The 24997-nt window shown below is 35.8% G+C and overlaps 1 protein-coding gene across 2 annotated transcripts in view; it reads left to right on the top strand.

The window, feature by feature from the left end:
* SPEF2 (sperm flagellar 2) overlaps positions 1–24997 on the top strand; it is a gene marked incomplete at its 5' end in the record, with an annotated part of 66427 nt that overhangs the window by 7056 nt on the left and 34374 nt on the right. The window contains 13 exons of one of the 2 annotated variants that reach the window (XM_084504685.1): positions 782–1034; positions 2357–2527; positions 5015–5155; positions 5838–5917; positions 6850–7066; positions 11420–11608; positions 12758–12945; positions 14730–14898; positions 18849–19068; positions 19573–19703; positions 19907–19976; positions 22958–23031; positions 23982–24085. In XM_084504685.1, coding sequence (XP_084360811.1) covers positions 782–1034; positions 2357–2527; positions 5015–5155; positions 5838–5917; positions 6850–7066; positions 11420–11608; positions 12758–12945; positions 14730–14898; positions 18849–19068; positions 19573–19703; positions 19907–19976; positions 22958–23031; positions 23982–24085 — 2007 coding nt within the window. The remainder of the gene's footprint in view (positions 1–781; positions 1035–2356; positions 2528–5014; positions 5156–5837; positions 5918–6849; positions 7067–11419; positions 11609–12757; positions 12946–14729; positions 14899–18848; positions 19069–19572; positions 19704–19906; positions 19977–22957; positions 23032–23981; positions 24086–24997) is intronic. The other variant, XM_084504686.1, reaches the window with a different exon arrangement.

Raw genomic sequence — 24997 nt, forward strand, 5'->3', positions numbered from 1 at the left:
ATGAACTATTACGAAGTTAAGTGATAGAGCAGCATAGAAATGTTCTGACTCAGCCAGTAGTTAAGGATTCGCTGAACGAAATCTGATAGCATGTTAATTGTGAGATATTGATAATTTCTTTTTCTTCTTTTTGGCCTATCTACTGATCTCAAGTGTTTCCACAGGAGAATCTATACATCAAGAAAAATAATTTATCTGGAATCCACCATTTCTTTTTTGAATGTAAATTTTGCTTACTGGGACCACAGTCTTTATTTTTCAACACTACACCAAGCCATGTGTCTATTTCTTTTTATTGCGGAAAAAAAGTGACAAGGTGTGAGGGTTAATAGATTACATAGGTTTTTTTTTTTGTTCGTTTGTTTGTTTTGTTTTTAATTTCCTGTATTTTGGCTGGTTAGAGCTCACATGGATTGATACAGTTTAATAAACTTCATTCTAGTTCCTTTTACCTTTTGTGGATGGTATACTTTTAGCTGCAATTTGGAGTAAGCTTTTGCTGTCAGTTGTACTTCTTGTGTGCATGTATCAATATTTATATAACCCAATGTGTCTTCTATTTTTCCCCCAAAGTTATTCCTAGTAGGCCAATCTATTAGCATGTACTACAGGATAAAATTGAAAACAAAGTGTGTATCACATCACTCTAAGAAAGTACACTGTGTTTTTTTTCCCCCTCCTATCTTGATATGAGATAAATGTGATGACGATGCTTATTGCAGCAAGTTGGAATTGAAAGTACATTTATGTTTTGTTTTTTTCTTTGTTTTTAATCACATAGGGTTGCAAGTGCAAAACTTAACAATTTTTCTCTCCTGGAACCCACGCTTCACCTCCTTGGTGTACAGTTTAATGAGAATGTGGCCCAAGACATCATGACAGGGCAGCATGGGGCTGCAACAAAGCTTTTGTATGAATTGTACATTGCTTTAGAAAAAAAGAGAAAAACAAAGCTCACTGCAGTAGCCATGGAAGCAATGAGACCTACAGCACCTGCAAAGCTCAAGTCTATCGGAAGTGTTTTGTATCAAGAGGTAGCTAACTATACCAATTTTGTATAAATGTATAGGAAAATAAGGTAGCTTATTTACATGTATCTCTCAAGCATATTTCATGCTTCCCCTCCCTGCTTTTTAGATTTCTTGTTCAAAACCAGTATGCTTCTATGGAAAAGATGAAATCCTTTGCCATGTCCTATACATAGACACTGGGATTGCCTGGTTAATCTGTGATTCATGAGGATAATGACCATCTGTGTTCCTTTTCGTTCTTTTGTTTTGTGTTCCTTTGTTTTGGCTTATTCCATTTTACCTGCTCTCCCACCTTAAAATATGTATAACAACAAAGACTAGAAGTTGTTCAGTGGCTGCTGTCATACTTATTTGATCAGTACAGATTGCAGACAGCTTTGGAGTCGAGGTATGAAATTAGGTATAAATGTTTCCTGAAGGGGAAATTAGTTTGTGTTGGTTGTCCATGGTGATTTGATTCCTTCTGTTACATGTCTCCCCATATATTTATACTAGACTCCAGCTGGCCAAGTAACCGTATGCTGAATAATGCAAAGAGAAAATAAAAAGGCAAAGAGAGTATCTAAGAGGAAGGCATTATTTGTGTAGTACGTTCTGTTAAGGACATTCTTCTCATCTTCAACAGTAATGTTCAGCATGTGCAGACCGTAATTTGTTACCAGGATGAGCAATCTTTAAGAAGCTATTCATCACGAATCAAATTCAGCTCGGTGAAACTTCACATTTTTTCTAGCACACATCCTAACAAAACATAAAGTGTACCAACAAATGTAGAGATAGCACCAAACAGCCACGACATCCCTTCACATATATGAATAGCTTAAAGAAGATAAAGCAACTGAGATTGCTCCTGTGAATAGATACATTCATCATAAAATCGTTAAGGTTGGAAGGGAGCTCTGAAGGTCACATAATCCAGCCACCCTACTCTTCTAACCAGAGTTAACTGTGTCAGGGTGCTCAGGACCTTGTCCAGTTGGTTCTTGAATGTCTTCAAAGATGGAGACTTCATAAAATATCTGGGCAAATTATTGAGCAACATTTCCATGAAAAAAAAAATTTCTTATGTTTAAGTTGAATGTCTTAGATTTCCATTTGGCATTGTTCAAGTTCAATTCTGCAAGTTCTTTTCAATAGAGCTGGTCCTTTATTTAAAACAAACAAACAAACAAACAAAAAAAAACACAACTCCACCATGTTTAGATACTGTTCTGTGGATATTAACACCAGAAAACATAGTTTTAAATAACTATCGTAAAATTGTCACATTTAAGTACAATTTCTCTTACTGTTTCTGACTTGACTATCTTGAAATGTAATTTCAGCGTTTGAAATCTTTAACACCACGTCAGGCAGATTTGCAGCTACAGCAGGTTTCAGAGCATTTTGAAATGAAGTCTAAAGCAATGGAAGATAAAATAGCTCGTATACATATTTCAGAACAACAGAAAGTTCAGAAGCTTCGAGAGGAACAAAGAGCCCAAGACATTGAAAAGGTGACTAATTACATTTAATAGAGACTTCTGAAGAAGTATTTTCTTAAGATCACATACATAGTTTTGCTGCCCCATCATGTTTACAGAAAAGCAAAGAAAGAGGGCGCTCTTAGAAAGCATTGAGGTGGAGATACAAAGCCAATACAGTCTTGTAAGACCATTAAAAAACATTAATATTTCAAAATGATATCATGTTAAGAGTACTTGTATTTGCATGTTTTTATGCAAGAAAAATCTTAAGAAATTTGAAGATAAAGTGTCAATTTCACAACTCTAAGTATTTAAAGTGTTCTTATAAAGGAGGTTTGTGAAAGTTTTCATTTTAAAGAAAAAGTTGGAGCATTGTTCAGAAGCAGGATAAAGATATAAGGAAGCGGACCTACATGTATAGTGGATATGGCCTCAGTGCATCTTTTAGCTCTGTGTAGATGTTTTCATTAAATCAAAAAGATGAACTATTTTTTTTCAGCATATGGGAACACTCTTCCAAAGTACAGGCTGTAGTTTATATAGAAGAATTGGCAGTCAAGGAATTCCTAGTCAAGGAATATTAAGCCACGATGAATTAGAAATTGACTAATTGGAGATGAGTTTTGTATGGCTAGAATCAAAGAACAAAAGAATGTCCCGTGTTGGAAGGGATGTACATGGGTCATTGAGTCCAACTCCTGGCTCCACATAGAACCACCCAAAAATCAACCCATTTGTCTGAGAGCGTTGTCCAAACACTTCTGGAACTCTGGTAGGCTTTGGGCTGTGACCACTGCCCTGAGGAGCCTGTCCCAGTGCCCAGCCACTCTCTCAGTCAAGAACCTTTTCCTAATAATCAGTTTGAACATCCCCTGTCCCAGCTCCATGCCGTTCCCTCGGGTCCTGTCACTGTCCCCAGAAAGCGGAGCTCAGCACCTGCCCCTCCGCTCCCTTCGCGAGGGAGCTGCAGGCCGCCATGAAGCCTCCCCTCAGCCTGCTCTCCTTGGTCCTCTGGCAAGGGACCTCAGCTGCTCTTCACATGTCTTCCCCTCCACACCCTTCACCATCTCTGTAGTTCTCCTTTGAACACTCAAAATTTGTTTTATGTCCTTCTTATATTGTGTCACTCAAAGCTGTAGGTAGTACCTGAGGTGAGGCTGCAGCAGCACAGTGCAATACCTGATGCATCCCAGTGTACACTTGGCCCTTTTGGCTGTCAGGGTTCACTGTTGACTCACTTTCAACTTTCTGTTGACCAAAACCCTTAGATCCCTTTCTGTGGAGCTGCTAATTAAAAGCGTCTTTCAGTGGTTATTTACATGTAGTTCTTCTGTTGCCACTGCAAGAACAAGAATGGAAATAAATGACTAAGTGACTCTTCAAGTATCTACAAAAGAAAATATGAACAATATCCCAAAGATTTTCAAGACTTTTTTTTTAAAGAATTTTTTAAAATTCTATTTGATTTTATACATATTTATTTTTTAGATTTCTTTGAATCTTTGTAGAAAAATGTTTTTTTCCCACACAACTCTTCTTTTAACTGCATGTATCTGTAGTGCACTTTAATGGTGTCAATTTAATTTTTGCTAATGCTTAATCATCTGAGACTCAGTATTGAGTGGTAGCATTGCCTCACAGTATGTGTGTTTTTCAGTTTCTGTTCTGAATTCTAACTAGAAACAGGTGCTAGACTAGAGCTAACATTTAATACAACCCTTTAAATGCCTCTCAGGCATTGAGTACAAACTGTTTTTTTTTTGTTTGTTTTGTTTTGTTTTTTACAGACATGCTTCTATTGCACCTCATCCCTTGTTAATGCAGGCATAGCTGGGATGGGATGGGATGGGATGGGATGGGATGGGATGGGATGGGATAGGATAGGATAGGATAGGATAGGATAGGATAGGATAGGATAGGATAGGATAGGATAGGATAGGATAGGATAGGATAGGTAAGTTCGGTTGGAAGGGACCTTCAAAGATCTTCCAGTCCAACTGCATGGATCTGATTTTCTGATACTGGTACTTAAAATATTTTTTCATTCTCAACTATTGAGAATATGTACTAGCATATTGAAAAGCTGTCAAATGACTCTGTATGTGGAGTGATGCTTTAATTTAAAATGCATCTGTTTCATCATAGAAACATAGAAAGGTTGGAAGGGATCTTAAAGATCATCTAGTTCCAACCTTGCCATAAGCAGGGATGCCACCCACTAGATCAGGTTGCCTAGGGCTTTGTCCAACCTGATCTTGAACACCTCCAGGGAGGTGTTCATCCACAACTTTCATGGTATTTTAATGAATCTTTTTTTTTTTTTTTTTTAATAATCATTTGCTATTCTCTCTGTCACTCTTTTTTTATTATTATTATTTTTATTTTTCTTCCTAAAAGATATTTTTTTCCTTATGGGTTAATCACATTTCCTTCATGGGTAAATATATCGTGTATTAGGTCTACATAGTATATTTTGTTTCAACTCAAGTATCTGAACACATTATGTTAAATATTCAGCATCGCATGGGAAGAAGGAGACAAAATGAAATAATGGCCAGGATTCAAGCAGCCATTATACAGGTTCCAAAGCCACGACCAAACCACACAATAAAAGCTATTGAAGCCCAAAAATTGCTAAAGAAGAAAAGAGAAGCAGAGGTAACTATCATCTATATTTCATTAATGGCAATTATATGAACTGGGAAAACATTATTTTCTGGAAGCATTTACACTTAGGAATACTGTACTTGTGCCATCTAAAGCTGATGATACAACTTGTGAAATTATATAGAAGACTCAATGTGAACTGGGCAAAATATGTGTGATTCAACATTTGTTACACAGGAAAAATTGTTTTGAAGGAAGAGAAAGTTCTTATTGCATAAATAAATAGATAGATAGATACTTTTAAATGTAGAGTATCCAAACAGAGTTGCTTGAATAAATATTAGGGATAAATTTAAGCTAGTAAAAGCAGAACATAGACCACAATACCTTATTGCAAAATCCCTGAATAGTGGGAATTATACGAGCTAGTAGAGTCCTATGCAAACTGTATCTTGCAGGATGGAAAGCTGCAAAAATTTAGGATTTTATCTGGTGAACATCGGTGTAGATAAGAAAAAGGGAAGAAGTAAATAGAAATGAAAAGAAGAAGGAAATCGTCTTGCCTTTCATCTTGATGTAGTTGACGCTCAATGTATTTTCAGTGTAAACTTTTTTGTGGTACTAACATGAAGCATAAATCATTCCCTAGTATTTACTCTGTGAAAAAATAGTTGAAGCTTCCTTACGACACTTTGTGAAGATAAAAACATTAAATTTTATGTTATTTCTTTAGGACACTTACAAGGAGATTAACAAGTTTGAGAAGTCTATTGCAGGAAGGCTCTCTGCAGTACACAGCCAAGTCTCTGATAGGTAATATCTGGATATTAGATTGTTAAGCTTAGACAGTACCTTAGGCACCTTAGGTGCCTACTATCTGTGGAGACAGCTATTTGAAGGAAATGTAATGTCTTGCTTAGTTTAAACTGTGATTCTCCTTAGAGTGATTGTCTATATGTCTGTTAGCATTACAAGTATTCCAGCTCCAGCTGTTAGCGTTTTTACCTAGTTTTTATATAATTGTGTTAGGGATGGCTCAAACTTCCCTCTCTCCTTTTTGCAATATATGCAGCACAGAGGGCACAAAGTGTATCTCTTTTTCTATGTTTATTTCAGTCATTGAGTCTGTATTGTTGGTTAGACTTGCAGAAAGAAGAGAGAGGTGGTGGATGTATATACATGGTACCACATTTCAAAGAAAAGTAACCTTTCTCCTTAATTATGCTTTATAGGCAATTCACATAGAGGGAGATGTTGGTTAATTTGTGAATAAGCGATAGGCATTCTGTCACCTTTAATGATATGTATACAAAATATAGAAGAGGTGGCAGTCATGCATGCTGCTCTGGATACTTCTGTGTGAAAGCAACATCTGATTAATAACTGCAAAATTGTGCTCAGACTGGTTATATATAAAGAGTAAACTAAGTTTAATATTCTGCAATCCTAATTTATTGTTTCTGCAGAATTCTTTCTGCAGAAAGGTTTCTGTATTAAATATTGGCAAATGAGCTATTTGGCAGTTGGCTTATGTAAAGTCTGGAGCTCTCTGGACTCAGTGGTGATTGTGGGGTATAAGGGTGTCAAGAAGTAGCCACAATGCTCATGAACATTGCTGTCCAAGATAATTCTGTGCACTTGTCAGACTTGCATACAACTTCACAGGGATCTATATGAAAACACCTCTAAAAAACGTAAGTCCCGTAAAGTCGATAAACTTTTTATATTTTGATCTTTTTAATCAGTGATATACAAGAATCGTTGCAAACACAGAAGTTGCAAGTACCAACCCCAGAAACCACAGCACAAACAGCACCTGAACTATTAAATGTTTATTCAGATGATGAATATATAAGAAAAATTCAAAAACGTTTGGAGGAAGATACATTTGCTAGAGAACAACGAGAAAAAAGACGACGAAAAATGCTGGTGGAACAGTTAATAGCACATGAAGCACAGGAGGTAAGAGAAGTACATAACCCATGCACAATTAGTAACCTAAATATATACTTACAAAGTAACACTATTTTTGAGGGCTGAATGAAATTTGAAGGGGAGAAAGGGAAGTATATACATTTTATCTCTGAAAATAACTTTTATGCATTGTAATTCTGTATTTCTGTGTGATTCTGTGTTATTCCTTGAAAATTATGGAAGGTTTTGCATTCTTTCTCACCACTTTTATGTCATACTTCATCCTTATAAATCATAAAGGCTGAAATGAAAGCAGCAGGGCTTAGGTGATTAAAAACCAGTTGAAGGCCTGCCTGCTATTTTCCCCAAAAAGAATGAAAAAAAAGGTGACCTTTAAACTATCAAAATGCATTCTGGGTCTGAAGATGGTAGTACTTAAAAATCAGCAAATGTGACAGTTGAAAACCTGTATTTGCAACTATATTTAGACTGGATTAATTTTAAAATGGTTGTGCAGGGTAGTATGAAGAAGCAAAATACTTATTTTGCAGAGCTTTGATTTTTGAAGTGTTATGGAATAGAAAGTGTGTCTTGGGAGGATGTCTCTTTTGTCCAAAAATGGTTGTTGCAGGTTATTCTATTTGACTTTTGTCTAGAAAGCATAAGGCTTTTCAGGTTCCTCCTCAGACACTTTTTTTAAAAAGCAGCTCTTAGATTGTTGACTTCACACATCTTCTCTGTAAAAAATGATGGTATCAAACACACCTTTGTGGCGTTTTTCTGTAATTTCTAGTTATCTTATATTTTAGTATTATTGCATTTAGAGTTCTTAGCTTAGATCAAGTAGATTGAACCCACTGTAGCTGAGCCTGTCTCCCCAGGTATTTCATAATAACAGCACTGAATATGCATGGCTCCTCTTAAAAGAAAAAGTATTAATTATATATATTTTTTAAAGCACTGGCATATATTGTCTGGAGAGATTTTTGAAGTTGTTAAGGAAAATGTAAATTTATTGGGGTAGACATTTAGAAATTAGATGACTTCTCAATATTTCTCCCAGATCAGTATTCTGTGGGGAAGTAAGGATATCTCTCGTGGCTTAGACTAAGAGTCTGTACATCCACGCATGCTGTATTTGAGCTCTCACTCAAAGTGATTCTTTATAATCTTGTTGATATGCATAGATTGTGAAGAAGTTTTGCCATCCAGCTGTCTTAAATCTCTGTAATTAAAAAACTTCCATCAGCAGTTACAGCCCCAGTATACTCCAGTAGCCTGGACCAATGGTTCCAATAGCCATGGCTATCAGCTGATGGCTGTATGGTATCAGCAGCCATTACTGGGGTGTTTGGTAGAGACAGCAGCCCTAAGCCAACAAAGCCAGCCAGGGCTATCCAGGTCAGATGGCTGGTCCACCTGCAGTCACAGAACAAACCTTGCCAGTTTGAGATGGAGGAATTGCCGATAATGTTCTTCTAATCAGACTGTCTCCAGTGGGGCTCCAAAGCAAGGCAAAAGTAACAATAATATCTCTAACTTCCCAGGAAATAAATAATCTTCGGTGTAGGGACAATAAAGGGACTACAAGGATTAGAAGGAAAGACAAATGATCAGTTGACCAAAACAACAGCCTGACCAGATAAAAGAATCTATTTAGTGCCACTTCTGTTTTGAATTATCAGGGGAAGAAGTTATTGGTTGGAATTCTATGAGTTGAGAAATTACATATTGCTTGATTTAAGGAACTATGAAATAAGTATATATAAATATATATTTAGGATTGAAAACATTATATAAAGTAGTTGAAAATTAGTATCTCTCTGCATTAGAGATGGAACTAAAAAGGATTTGCAAGCAGAAATCATGGCTTTCCTGTAGTCATTAGGCTTTATGCTTGTACTACATAAAACTTGAAGACAGGCCATAGGATCATCTAGAATCAAATTAATTTTATGTTTTCAGAATGCATTAATGTGTTTCATGACCATATCTATAAATGTCTACTAAAAGAACCTTGTTCCAATTTTTGAATCTTGGCACACTGCAAACTGTAGTACAAGTCTGAGTCTGGGAGTAAAAGTACTTTAAAATTACATGGCACTCCTTTGTGCGGAGCATGTGGTGATGCCAGTCAGATTTTCACAGGCAGAAAATAAAAGTGTTTGACAGTAACATAGTTTCATCCCAATTGAATCTTTGATCTGCACTGTTTCAACAAATTATTTGTTCTAAGTACTCATTATTTTTAAACGGTGTTTAGATTTTCTCTCTGTGGAATTTAAAAAGCTATCAGAAAGTTACATGCCTTCTTTTATTGCATTGTTTTAATAAATACAGAAGACATCTGAACAGATTTGCTCTTCAAAAGGCAGCGCTATTGGATAATTTTATTACCCAAAGTGTATCAAATGACATGTAGGATGAATATGAAAATACAAAGTGCATCTAAAATTGTTAATATTGCATCGTTTTCCATTTTAGAGTTGCATGTGTGATGATAATTCTGCACAGAGAAACATAATGTACAAAGAGTACACTACAAATCAGATCCTCATTTAGTGATAAGCTTTGTAGGGAGATGATCTTGCGTGCGGGTAAAGCCCTCTGGGATTAAAGCCTGAGATGACCACATGATAGTTTCTTTGCTGTTAAAACTATAATACACTGTGATGAGATACTGTGCCAGGAAAAAGCACATTTTGGCTGAAATAAACAAAACTTTGAGGGACTTTTGTATCAGCTTGGTCTTTTCAAGTCACCAGTATTTAATTGGAATGTAGTTTTTCTACCAGTTGCAAAGAAAACAGAACCTAAAAATATGGAATGAGCTTTTGTTGAAAAATACTGGCTTCTCTGTAATATCACCATCAAAGATTTCAATTTATTTGAAGGTTATTGTTATTGTTATTGAAATTCAAATAGTTAAATAAGTTATTTAAATAGCTAAATAGTTATTAGTCTCCTCAGGGCTCTCTCAATGCGTTCTCTGCCCAGCCTGTATTTGTGCTTGGGATTGCCCCAGCCCAAACGCAGGACCTTACACTTGGCCTTGCTGAACTTCATGGGGTTCACACAGGCCCACCTCTCCAGCTTGTCCAGGTCCCTGTGGATGGTATCCCTTCCCTCCAGGTATTTGTAGACTGCTAATCTATGATCTAGACTTCTTTGTAGAATCTGGTATTTCTTTCATAATGGCATGATTATACTTAATAAAGTTTGAATTTTCATTTAGAGGTGAATTTATATAGTGTGTTCTGCCCTCTCTCTGTCACAGAAAGCTGATGAAAAATAAACCACATTAAAAGAAAATAGAAGAGGTGATACTTTTTTTTTTTTTTTTTTTTTTTTATTATGCTATTAACTGGTTTTACCCTATTTCTCTGTTCTTAGGAAAATTAATTTGAACTCTTCAGATCAATTCCAAATTTATGTCCTTAAATCTGAACCTATATTTTATAGCAGTTTTTCTGCATCTGAATCAAAAGTCCAGGGAATCTGAAATTTCCTCTAATATTCTTATTTAGGAGTGATATTTGGCAATAGGGCTTGAAAGGCAAGTTGATGCGTTTGATTAGAACTCAGAAATAGTTCTGGACTGTGAAGGCTGTGGGATAAAACTTTAGGTTAGGTTAAGCTTTAGATACAAAGCACAGAAAAGAAGTACAGTAGTGGGAAGATATTAGTATGTTCTGTCAAGAACTTTGAGAAGTACCGGTCCACAGCCTGCAAACTGTCAGTATGCTCTCACCATGCTTCAAGCAATGGTTCAGAATGATTTTTTTATAATATTGAGTAAAGTATTTTTTGCATGATGCTTTGTCATAGTGAGAATGCTGAAACTGTTACCTAGAAGTCTTGTATTTCCCTCTGGTTGGAATGCTTTCCTCTATTCCCAGTCTCCTAAATGGAGGTGTTATTTACCTGAATCCTGAGAAAAAAGGATGAAGTTCAAAACTGTAGAAAAATAGACTTATTCAAAGGGTTCAGTGGAGCATGGCTGAGAATGGGGACTGGTAGAGAACAAGGACAGATAAGGGAAATAACGACCAATGTAATTCAAAGAAGGGATATATCTTTACATTCAGAAGCAATTATTTGAAATATGCATTGCACACAGGCTTTATCCAAGTTAAAATCGAGTTATTCTGAACAAATGTATTTTTTACTCAGTATCTCTGTTAAGACATATTTAGAATTAATTTATATAGTTCTACAGTTCTTGTATGTTTAACAAAGGTAGTATTCATGAATAGAAGTGTTCTGGACGTGTGTATCAAATTAGCAAGTAAATGTTATATAACTCCATTCATATTTCCCATATAAGACACTGATGTGTTGTCTATGAAATAATTTATAAGCTGTTCTTAATGCTAATTTTTATATGTACATACATTTTAGGAGGCTTACCGAGAGGAGCAACTTATTTACAGACTAATGAGACAATCTCAGCAGGAGCGGAGGATTGCTGTTCAACTCATGCATGTTCGACATGAGAAAGAAGTGTTAAGGCAAAACAGAATTTACAGGGAAAAACAGTATGAAGATAGACGACTGAAAGAGTTCCAGAAAGCTCTTGATAGTGAGGCAGTAAGTGATTATTTACTCCCCGAGTCATTGTAGCAGTTCTAGTACTTATCTGTGGAATTTGTATTGTCAACTGTTAGAATTTAGGCTTTTTCTAGGGTGATCCAATGATGAATATATCATTTTTAAATACCTTTAAAGTTGCAGCTCAGTTAATAATGGACATAACTGAGCAACTTAAAGTCTCATTTTGTTCTTTTCTTACAAAATAATTTTCACTTTTTAAGGAAACCTCTCTATGCTGAGGTCAAAAGACAGTCTTGTAGAGACAAAATGACAGAAGAGTTACAGAAAAACTTGCCTTAAGAATTATGTTTTTCATGTCCTTTAGGTGTAATAAGCTAACACCCATTTTTGAAAAATGCCGTAATAAGGAATTTCAGTCATGCATGCATTATTTCTACCTTGAATCTTGGAGGAGATTAATAAATTAAAAGAATTCATAATCCTGTGAGAAATTGCCAAGTGTTACACCCACAGCAGGCCGTAATGTAACAGTAGGAATGTTACTTTGCTCCTGCCAAAAATAGTTAACAGCTCTAAATCTGAACTCCTATATAATCAGCAGCCATAGCTATTGATTGCTGTGCTTCTGTAAGAACACTCTTGGCAAAAAGGAGCACACGGTCACAGGAACTGCTGATACATCTCTACAATGACCAGAAATCCTTTGCAAAGGTCAAACAGCATCAATAATCTCAAATTATTTGTATATCAGAATCTGATGAATTAAATCGCTAGTCACATACTGTAAATGAGTATTCCATCATAGTTTTCAGTGAAACTAAGCATCTGCATTGTTCCTTAGGAAGAACAGACAACATCATTTCATGTTTCCCTGCCCTCCAAGCACTGAGTACATTCTTAATTTGTTTTTCATGAAATAAGTGATATATTTCTCCTTTTTTTTTTTTTTTTTTTTTTTTTTGTTATATTTTAGCAGTTAAAAAGCAAACAAACTGGACTTATAGAATGAATAGAAGTTTTTAGATTTTTGTATGTGTCCGTGTTCAATGTCTTTCCAGCTCTGGTGTGACTGTTTTCATTTATTGGTTTAAATGAGTAAGTTAATTTTCTTAGTCCAGGATAGTGCACTTCTGCAGTTTAATTTGGTTTGCAATCTCAGATGTACTTTTCAAAACAAAATTCTAGGCTCTTGCAAAACAAGAAAAAATTGATTGTGAAGAACAAACTATCAAAGAAAGAGAACGTCATGAGAAAAATGCTGTTGGAAGAGCCCAGGCTCGTTATAAAAAGCATTATTCTATATGTTGGGAAGTGATCGACCAAATCATTGACTTGTCAACAAAAGTAGGAGAGTATCGAATACTGACAAACAAGTGAGTATGTTAGCTGTCAGGCAAAACTAACAGGTGTTAGGTAGTTGTTAGGCTTAATGATTCGTTCTGCTTTAAGCACCAGTAATGTCTTATGTGGATCCTCATGTATCTTACAGGACAGCTTGAATTACTTTACATAAGAAAATTATGATATTCCTTTCATGTGAGTATTCACTGATATGTAACACAAGGTGAAATAGTGCTAAAGCCTTAGTGTAATTCCTTGAAAACTCAACCAACTTGAATCCTTAGAAAACAAGGATTCACTAGTTCTACAGCTTGTAGAAATACTGACTTCTGTTTTATATGAAGAAATTCCTTCATTTAAAAGTTAAAAACTGAATGCTACTCATCTCACAGTAGGTTGCTCCACTAGCTGAATGTTTCCCAACAGTAATATAGAGAGGATGAATTTCCTAATATATATCAACCTGCCTGGACAGTTCTGAAAATTGCAACTTGGTCCAAAGTCTGGGTCCTACATGCTGTGATTCCCTAATCTGACACGCCACAATTCCACTGGGCTTCTGAGAATGTCTTAAAAAGGCAGCAATCTCCACATGCCTGTGATGTAGTAGTGTTTCCAAAACCACAGAGCAGGGCTTTGGATTCTCTGTTGTTCTCTCATTAGTATTCAGTGATTAGACTGGGGGGGGGGGGCTTGCATGATTAGAAAGTATGCCAAAAACTTCCTTACCTTTTTATGTAGTTGTAGGCTAAATAATTAAGCCATATACATATGAAATATGTATGTCTATATTTCAGGGAAATCATATAGATTTTGGCCCAGTGGGTACTGGATAAAATAGTCATTCTCGACACAGTTTAGTTATGATTTCCTTGTCTAATACAGTTTATTCCACAGTAAGACAGTGTCATGTTTGCTTTTACTGAGTAATGAACAATATGTACAGATATCTGAAATACCTTTGCAAAATATGCATATTAAGAATTTATCTTCATTACTGCCACTACCTATAGGTTTTGTCAGTGTTTCTGTGCACTTCATTGAAAAGGGTGCATACAGTATGTATTCAATTATTTTTGAATCATGCATGTAGCTTCCTTAATGTTATAGCCCTCATCTACAAGCATTAATAAACAAATAATAACAAAAAAAAGCTCCAGATGGATGTAATCCTAGAACATTTTGAGTATATGCCAAATTTAAGCTGTTTTTATACAGTTTGTTTAGCACCCATGCATGTCAGAGTCCTATTTATATTTTAGCAATAACTATAATTGCTTAATAACTTGGTACTTATATGCAGTTTATCTTGTTCCGTAAGAATATTGTTCCTTTCTGAATGAAAGGGGAAAAAAAAAAAAAAAGAGTTTAATTACTTATAAAATTCTGAATGAATTTTAGATTCCAGGAAAATCTGGAAAAATTGTATTGATTTTTGGTGAGGGGAGGCCATATGCCACAAATGAGAAGAGTATTTTGAAGCAGGGAAATAGAGTTGCAGCAAAACTGTTACCACACATCTCTGCCAGACAAATACTGTATGATGAATCACTTACAAAGATACTGAAACCTACAAGGACCTACTGATGTCATACATGTACAAGTAACCACACACAGTGACTATTTTTATGGTTTCTTCCTAACAAGCTATAGTAATTACAGAAAACATTATAAACCATACCAAGTCTAGCATATCCCTATTTCATGATTGTAATTCTTGTAAATTTGGGTCCACTATTTTCAAACATCTAACTCTTAATTTTTGGCTTGGAACTCATTCCATTTTTTTTGTTTGTTTGTTTGTTTTCTACTGCAGCAAAATTCCATTGAAACTGATGCGTGATTGGAAGGAATTTTTTTTTAATGGAAAACCAATATATGAACAAGCCTCAATTCACCCTTTGCCAAATGAACCGAGCCCAGAACAACTTGTAGAACTGAATAAAATGAATCTGTTAGATGAAAAAGATTATGGTGAATATAAGGTATATCAAACTGATAAGACGTAATGGAATATAATACATCCTGATTGTACATAATCATAAACATCTTGTTGTGATGTTACATTTTGTTCTTTCAGTAGTTTCTGATATCAGAATTTGATATGCATTTTCTTTGTGTTACATCAGATTCTGTATGAAATACATGGCTATATTTTATGTTTGTAGCATTGGGCAGCTGATACAATTTGAAAACACAGTTATAATTTCATGCTTATTATAACATTGATTATATTTCTCTCCTGAGTTCATAGAACCAACAAGTAAATTGGAATGCAATGAATTTTAGTTAACTGGAATGTGAAAGTATGGTTAATGCTACCTTATTTAAAAATTCAAGAGGAAGTAGACAGCAAAAGCAAGTGAAAAGAAGTAGGGTCTGTTACAAAAGAGCAATTCTAGCAATTTTGAATGAAAGCTTTCTAACAAGATTTATTGGTTTGGGTGATCTATTTATTTTCATATGGGAACATTTTAAAACATTGTTATAAATGGCTGATGTTTTTGTTAACCTTCTGTTAGGATACAAGGTACCTTAAAACTTTTCCTCAACTTTAGGATGCAATATGTAATTTCAGAAGTGAAAGGTGAAGAATGAATGTCGCCCTGTTATAATTAAAAAGTATTGTACAATATTTTCCAAATTAAAATGTAACTGATGATTTTCTTTGGGGGTAAAAACACATCAGTATTTTCAAATATTCTGTTTAACTATAATATGTCAAAATCATTATAAGTAGCCTGTCTTTGACTGGCTGGGAAATTATAACCATAATATACATGTGCTTTTACCCACCTCCTGAACAAATTGGTACAACGAGTCTAAATACTTTTTAAGAATTTGTGGGGAAGGTCTTGCAGTTCAGTTTATTTTGTTTTCAATCTTAATATGTGCTTTTCTGATTAATTTATTTGTAAGTTCCTTGTTCAGGCCATATCCACCCATGTAATGAAATTCACGATCATTCTCTTTAGGTGGAAAAAAAAAAAGCAAATACTGAAGATCAAAAGGGAGGACATACAGGACAGATAGGGAGGAAAAAGTTACTGGGGAACATTAATGAAAAATGAACTTTTTTAGTCAATATTTTTTGTATTACAGAGTCTCAGTAGTCTTCTTTCGATATAGGGGCACTGAAGAAAGTGAACATTTAAACATTTAATTTAAAGCATTTTTCTCACTACCAACCTGTTTCAAATGCACATTCACATTTTTTTTCCAGTCTTATGCCTTACTGAATGAGTGTTCATCAAAAGCTGATACAACATAACTTGTGTAAAATTGTTGACACCAATACATACTTATGTCACCTGAAAACCTAAGTGAACAGTTAATTCCTTCAGAGTATTTCATCTAAACAAAAGTGTATTGGCAGGGCATTCTGGTAAAATTTATGCTGATTTTCTTCATCACAGAGGAAAAAGCGTGGCACAGGCAACTTGGCATCTCTCAAAAACAATAAGTTTATATTAAGAATGCTGACTAAAAGAAACATGTGATAAAAGAAAAGAACAAAATAAAGCACTATCAGTATGTTGTACATTCTATATTAGACTGAGCTTGAAAATATTTGGAAACTATCACATGATCAGTTGTGGCTAATCACTTCATAAGTTAATAAAATCCCCCAAACTAAACATAACAGTAGGCACTGTCCAAACTATCAAATAATTTGCAGTTATCATTGAGGGTGTTGACTGGCAGTCATATAACTCTGGCCTGATACCTGAAGCCTTGTTTCTAACATGTAAGCTACTTTAACAAAGACAAATTCAATCTAGCAATCTTTTAGATTGGAAAGAAAAAGACAAGAAATTTGAAAGGTGATTACTTCAAATAAGAAACCCATTCCATTTGGAATTAATTTTTTCTACAGGTTTGATAGAATTTAAAATAGTTGATAACATCTTTTCTCACAATTTTAAAGGAGAATGATTCAGATAGAACAAGGATTTTATTTTTTTAAGCATATCTTTTCCACTACATATTAAAAAATACATTCTCTGGGATAGGTCAGAGAGTGGATATTTTGCAACTCAAAAATATTTTTTGTTGTTTTTACTGGTTAAAAAGTCACATTTTCATTTATAGTAATAATAAATTATATGGTGTTATTTTATCTAATGCATATATGTTCAAAGTCAACGCTGATCTAGTTCTGTTACTAGAAAGTATGCTATGGCAATATATAATTTATAATAGAATCATAAATCATAGAATGGCATGGGTTGGAAGGATCCTTAGAGATCATGTAACTCCAACCCCCCTGCCATAGGCAGGGATGCCACCCAGTAAATCAGGTTGCCCAGGGCCCCATCCAACATGGTCTTTAGCACCTCCAGGGATGGGCATCCACAGCTTCTCTGGGCAATCCATTCCAGTGCCTCACTACCCTTACAGTGAAGATCTGCTTCCTAATGTCTAATCTAAATCTATCCTCTTTTAAGACTTCTCTTGTCCTATATTTATGTACCTGAGTAAAGAGCCCTTCTACTTCCTTTTGATAAGACCCCTTTGAGTACTGAAAGGCCTCAGTAAGGAGTCTCCAGAGCCTTCTCTTGTCCAGGCTGAACATTCCCAGCTCTCTCAGCCTTCCTTCATAGGAGAGGTGCTCCAGCCCTAAAGTAAATAGTAAAGTCAGGAAAAACAAAACAAAACAAAAACAAAACCAACCTAGAACATGAATTTAAAACATTGTATTTCAGTAGAACTTTGAATGAAACTAGGTGATGTAATTAAATATTTAATTTATAGAATGATACAATAGTTTACATTGGAAGGGATATGGTCATCATTTAGTTTAACCTCTTTGCTCAAAGCAGGTTCAACTTCTAAATCAGATAAGGTTGCTCAGTGCCTTGGCTGGTCAGCTTTCAAATATTTCCAAGGATGGAAATTCCACAGGCTCTCTGTGCAACCTACTCTTGTGCTTAACCACCCTCATTGTGAACATTATTTTCCCTCATTTTTTTCTGTGTTGAAATTTCCTTACTGAAACTTTTGACTGTGCCTTACAGCCCTTTAGTGTGAACCCCAAATAAGATGACAAGCCAAAATCTAATTGGAAATATTACTAGTCCACATATCTTCCAGACAGCTGTTTATTACCCTCCAGTTAAATAATAAGTGAAATAAGACTAGTATTATCCTGCATACGAGAATGTCCTCTTTTAGCTTATTATAGCATAAACTTCACATGTACTTCATTGTTACTTTCCTAGCCTTATAAGATGCAATAATACAGCAGCAAAAAATATATTCAGTTCTTCTGACTATATCCTTCCATTCTCATCTTTCTCCCAGTGCAATTGTCAGTAAGAGACAGCCTCATTAAGCTGTATGCTTGTAACTCATACCACTGATAAATTTATATTAATCTCAGTGCAGATTAAATGGAATTTTCTACTCAGTATTTCCTTTCTTTTCTGATTAATGTAATTCATCGGGGGTGTGGGAGTGGGGAGTATTAGGGTTTGGCAGGTGTTTTTTTGTCTATTGACTGCATATTAGGCAGATAACTGTATTTGAAATCTTTTTCTGAATTTTCAAAGATCTCATTGTGATACTGGGCAATAATGTTGCCCATTTTTTAGAACGCTGAATGGTAGGATAATATTTCACAAATATGCTACTGATTCATTCTGTCATATTGGTGAAATGACTTTTCATGTTTTTGGGATTTAAAAAATGAATCTAGCAATCTGTAAAAATGATTGTAGGAGTACTTGTCTCTCAGCTAATTATTAGTGAATATTAATAAATGGTTAGAGATAATGACAGTTATTGATTTTAACAAGGCTCTATTCTAAAAATATTTTATTTTTAAGTACTGTTCAGATTTGGTTATTGTATATTTGTTTATGTAATGGCATATATAGAAAGATGAAAGACAAGGCATATTGACAAATTGTCTCATAATTTGTCATTTATACAGAGTATGACAGGGGAATGGTGTCCAAGTGAAGATAACAGTGAAAACAAACCTCCTCATAATAATAACATATTGGGTCATGTGCTTCGTAGACTGATGGAGATCTTCTATCCTCCAAAACCCAAATCTTCATTACCTGTATTTCCTTCTTTTCCTATTAAGGGATGCATTTTGGGAAAACTTTTTAGTGGAAAAACTACCTGTGTAAAGTTTCTTGAAAAAGGTAGATTTTTTTTTTTTTTTAGCTTAAATTTCTTTAAAATACTTAATTGTTTTTAAATCCAACTCTTAGAATGACATTTGTTTGGGCAAATCCTTGTGTTACTTATCCTTGAAACACCCGTGCATCCATATTTTCTAGGAGATCCTTGCAAGTCATTCATTCATTATCTTCCAAAATAAGATAAAAACACATGAACTTTCATAAAGTAGTATTACTTCTGCATTTCTTGAGAATTTAAAAATGATTTTGAATTCTCTGAGGATTTTTTCTATGGAAGAGACTAGCAGACATCTGTATGATTGTGGTTATATGCTGTATAGTGGTCACAGAGCAAAGACAGTGGTAACAACTTACATCAAAAGCCCAAACAAAAGGAACTATACGTTGCTTTGCATGTACTAGGCTTTTGCATGTCTTCTCAGAATTAATTTAATTTCAATAGTGGTCTGTGTCTATGTGTGATCAGCTCAAACTGTAAAACTATCTTATTTTTTCTTATATTAGTTTGCAATATTCAGGTACTATCTATTGATACTCTGGTTCAGGAGGCCATCCAAGCTTTTCTTAAAAATGAAATGAAAAGTGAACACAGCTTAATTTCACAGGAAGCAGAGAGTTCCGTGAAACAAAATGAGGTAAGCATTTTTATTAATTTTCATTTTGGGTATGACAGGGAAAAGAGAGTGACACGTATAAGGAAAAAAAGCATATTGTTTCAATTTCTTACTTAGTTCTAAGTTTTGACTTAGAAGACTTCAAGACATATTCAATTCACAGGTTTGGTTTTCTGTAATGTGTAGTTTCCTTTCTCATAATTTCTTTTCTTAATTGATACAAGGTCCAGATGAACATGTCAAAATCATCACTACTGGAAGTTCTAACAGAAACATTTATCAATGAAACCGAAGGTGTGTATGTGTGTATATATATTATTTAATTATAATTTATTGTAATTTAACTCTTATCTTATTAGATTTAAATGCAGTTAGCCTTTCTGTTATCCATGTCTGAGTTTTCACCATAGTTTCTATTACGAAGTTACTGTTTCCACACATTTGTAGTGTCTGAAAGCAGCAAGTGCAGGCTGCTCCACAAGGGAGGGTGAGCTAGGAGATTAAGACAATAATAAGTTAGGCAGGGCCAACACTTTGCCAACAAAAAGTGAGGATATTGACTATAGTCAGGGTCAGGACCAGGTCCAGAGACAGTGTGAACCTTAGTCTGGTGATAAGTCTGCTGATGAAAATAAGTCTTGAGTCAAATCAGACACTCAAGACCACAGATGTGTATCAGGGTCAGAATCAGAGATAGAATACAGAGTGCTGATGTGGTTGTTACACAACTGTGATGTACCACAGACAAAGTCCAGGATGAGAGCTTCGTCTTAAAAACAACTTCCAAAGGAAGGTGTTGAGCGTGGAAGGGACCTCTGGAAGTCACATAGTCCAGTGTTTCTCCTTAAAGCAGGGTCACTATTGCAGGTTGTCCATGACCGTGTCCAGTTGGGTTTTGAACATCTCTAAGGAAGTAAACTCCACAACCTCACTGAGCAACATGTTCCTATGTTCCATAACCTTTAGTGTTAAGATTTTATTGTTTAAATGGAATTTCTTGTGTTTCAGTTTGTGTTCTTTTATTTGGCATCACTGAGAAGTTTCTGACTTGGTCTTTACTTCCCCTCATCAGGTATTTATGAGCATTGACAAGATTCTCCTCAGGCCTTCTCTCCCCAGGCTGAACAATCCCAGCTTTCTCAGACTCTCCTTGTACGTCAGATATTCTGGGACCTTAATAATTCTTATGGCATTTTGCTTGACCTCCTCCAGTATATCCAGGTCATTCTTGTACTGGGCACAGCATTCCAGATACAGCCTAACCAGGGCTGAGTAGAGCTCAAGTACCACTGCCTTTGACCTAATGGCAACATTTTTAACACAGTCTAGGATGCTGTCAGCCTTCTTTGCTGCAAGTGTACATGGCTGACTCACAGTCAGCTTGTTGCCTTCCAAGGCTTCTTCTCTGCACAGCTGCTTTCAAGACAGTTGACCCCCAGTTTAAACTGATGCACAAGACTTTTCTTCCCATATACATGTACAGGACTTTGCATTTCCCTTTTCTGAACTTCATGAGATTGTTGACAGCCCTTTTCTCCAGCCCATCAAGGTCCCTCTGAATGGCAACCTCGACCACTTGAGATACAGAATCATAGAGCGGTTTAGTTTGGAAAGGACCTTAAAGATCATCTAGTTCCAACTACCCTGGCATGGGCAGGAATACTTTTCACTAGATCAAGTTCCCAAAGCCCTGGTCAACCTGGCTTTGAATGTTTACAGGGATAGGGCATCCCCAGCTTCACTGGGCAACCTGTTCCAGTACCTCACCACCCTCAGGAAAGGATTGCTTCCTTCTATCTAATCTAAACAAAACATCTTTTAGTTTAAAACAATTACCCCTTGTCCTATCACTCCACTCCCTGACAAAGAACCCCTCTCCAGCTTTCCTGTAGGTCCCCTTTAAGTACTGGAAGGCCACTGTAATGTCTCCCTGAGCCTTCTTCTCTCTAGGCTAAATAACCCTATCTCTCTCAGCCTGTCTTTGTACAAGAGGTTCTCCAGCCCTTTGATCATCTTCATGGCCTTCCTCTGGACTTGTACGAATACATCCGTGTCCTTCTTGTGTAGGGGATCTGAAAGTAGCACTCTAGGTGGGGTCTCACAAAAGGAGAATAGAGGGGGAGAATCACCTCCCTCAACCACCTCCCTCAATGTGCTGGCCATGTTTCTTTTGATGCAGCCTGGGATATGGTTGGCTTTCTAGACTGCAAGTGCACATTGGCATCTCATGTTGAGCTTCTCATCAACCAGGACCCCCAGGTCCTTCTCCTTGGACCTGCTCTCCATGCATTCTCCTCCCAGCCTGCGTTTGTGCTTTGGATTGCTCCAGTCCAGATGCAGGACTTTGCACTTGGCCTTGCTGAACTCCATGAGGTCTGTGCAGGCTCACCTCTCCAGCCTGTCCAGGTCCCTCTGGATGGTATCTCTTCCCTCCAGCGTGTTGACTGCACCACAAAGATTTGTGTCATCTGAAGACCTGATGAGAGTGCACTCAATCACTCTGACAAAGATGTTAAATAATACTAGTCCCAATACTGACCCCTCAGGAACACCACTCATCACTGGTCTTCACATGGACATTGAGACATTGACCACAACTCTTTTAGTGCAGCCAACTAGCCAATTCCTTATCCAACAAGTGGCCCATATATAAAATTAGCATCTTTGTCCTCCAGTTTCGTCAGGACCCCTGGATTCATTTCATCAGGTCCTATGGACTTACACACACATTCGTGTTCCTTAAACGGTCTTGCACCTGACCTTCTACACTGGGCAGTACTCCTTGCTGCAGACGTTCCTGCTAATCTCAGGGGACTGGGATTCCTGAAAACAAGTTTTACTGTTAAAGGCTGAGAGAGAGAAGGCTTTAAGTACCTCAGCATTTTGAAAGTCTCTTTCAGCAGGTGGATCATGTTTTCCGTAGTCTTCATTTTGCTGTGGAGATATCTGTAAAAATCCTTCTTCTTTCCCTTTTCCACCAGACACAAGAAAATATCTTTTCTCCATGAATATATTGAAACAGTTTGTATGGAGAGGTAGTCTCCATCATTGGATGTTTTCGAGACAAAGTAAAAACCTGAGCAACCTGGTCTGACCTTTCAGCTGATGATGCTTTAACCATAAAGTTGAACGATGTGACCTCTGGAGGTTGCTTCCAACCTGAATTATGCAATGATTCTATGTTTCTGATGATTTCACATACCTTTTATTATTTATCTGCAGTAAGAAATATTATAGAAGTAAAACTGTCAAACTTTATAATGTACCTATTTTAGGTAATTGTCCTATCAAAAATGATTCATCTAGTCAAGAAACTGAACCAGACAACAGCCAGAGTGACCTGTCCAAGGTTTGTAGTTTGATTTTATCTGCTACTATATAAAGATACCTTAGTTAAAATCTTATTAAACTACAGAATGGTGACACCATTTCATCATCCTGCATTTATTTGTTCACCTTACTGCAAGCATTTTCTGTATGAAATTTAGAAAGACATCTTATAAAAATCTATTCCTGTGTATGTTGGGTAGAGTTGTACATGCAGCTAGAATTTTACAGAAATGTTAAATTTCACATTTATGTAAGATATGGTACTTCCTCTTCATTTCTGAGTTAGCAGAAATGTATTCCTTATCTTGATGGTGCTAAGCAGATAATTCATCCCATGATAAGGTTTCTTTTCTTTATTTTCATAAATACTTAATTCTCCAGTGATCTATTTGACTTTACTGGTTGAGCTGAAGAGTACTTCAAAAACTAGGAAGGTTCCTATAGAACTAAAAAAATTAAATGCTGCTATAGGAAACTTCAGTTTGAGGCTACTTTCAGGCTATCAGAAATGAAATCATCAATGGATTTAGAGTAGAGAAAACCAGAGTGACCTTGGACACGAGTCAGAATTATTGCACAGTTAAATCAGAATAACTTGTACACTTGATTTTTTAATCTTTTGGCTTTCATTATCCTTTATTTCTCAACCTCATTTCTGTCTGGCATTTTCATGGATGTAATGTTGTTCAGTGATATTTCAGTTATATTAGGTCTTTTTACATAATTTTAAACTATTTCTCCTAAATAGATAATAAACATAGATAATAAAATAAACATTAAATATAAATAAATAGCACAATAAAGATTAATAAATAACACAATAAATGTAAATAAATATATGGAGAACATAGAAGTAAAGTATGTAAAGTAGAATCTATGTAAAGTTGAATAGTTCTTTTTAACTGTCAGTGTCATGGGCATTCTGAGCACTTGAATCTTACATGTTCTTCTAACTGCACTCTTCCACAGCTATCTGTACGTGCCCAGCTTGGTGCTGCATCACAGAAATTGTTGAAGAAAGGAAAAAGTATTCCTGATGAATTACTAGTTGCCATCCTGTTGGAAGCTATTAAGTATGAAATTGTGTAGCTTTTTTCCTCAGTTATAGAGAGTGTAATTATCCAGTTTGTAGAGCCATAGTCAGCCATTTCTCTTTATTCCGTGCATTACTGGAACGTTAGAGTATTCTGCTGGGAAAGTGGAGCTAATTAGTGCAGTTAGTTAATCCTCATTTTAAAGCAGTAGAATCTAGCCCTAAATTACACAGACATTATTGTGCACCACTGACAGCAAGTAAAAAAATAATCATCTATCACATAGACATTAAATATAACTAATGTCTGTATTTTGTTTATCAGTTGGAAATTATTCACAATGTTCTAGTGTTTTTTCTTCTAGCTTTTATGTGAAATACATAATCCAAACATTCATACTTTGGCAGTTAAGTTACTTATTTTTTTATGTTCTTACATGACAGAAAATTGTCTACTCTCCTGATAAGCAATTAGCACTTCAGTTCTCATATGAATATCATGTAAGTTGTATTACTCCCATTGGAACTTTATGTTATGAAACAGATTTTACTATTTATTTCTTTAGTGCAAAAGTTAGCACCTCAAGAAAACAGTGAAATTACATCTCTGATAATAGTTTGTATAGAAGTTGTTCTTGAAAACTTCAGGACAGATCACAGAATCACAAAACCATCTATTTTGGAAGAGACCCCCAAGATCACCGAGTCCAACCTCTGACCTAACACTAACCAGTCCTCCACTAAACCATATCACTGAGCTCTACATCTAAACGTCTTTTAAAGACCTCCAGGGATGGTGACTGAACCACTTCCCTGGGCAGCCCATTCCAATGCCTAATAACCCTTTCCGCAAAGACGTTCTTCCTAAAATCCAACCTAAACCTCCCCAGGAGCAACTCTGGACTATTCTCCCTCATCCTGTCACCAGGCACGTGGGAGAACAGACCAACCC

The sequence above is a fragment of the Aythya ferina genome, assembly GCF_964211825.1.
Source record: "Aythya ferina genome assembly, chromosome: Z".
Lineage (NCBI taxonomy): Eukaryota > Metazoa > Chordata > Aves > Anseriformes > Anatidae > Aythya > Aythya ferina.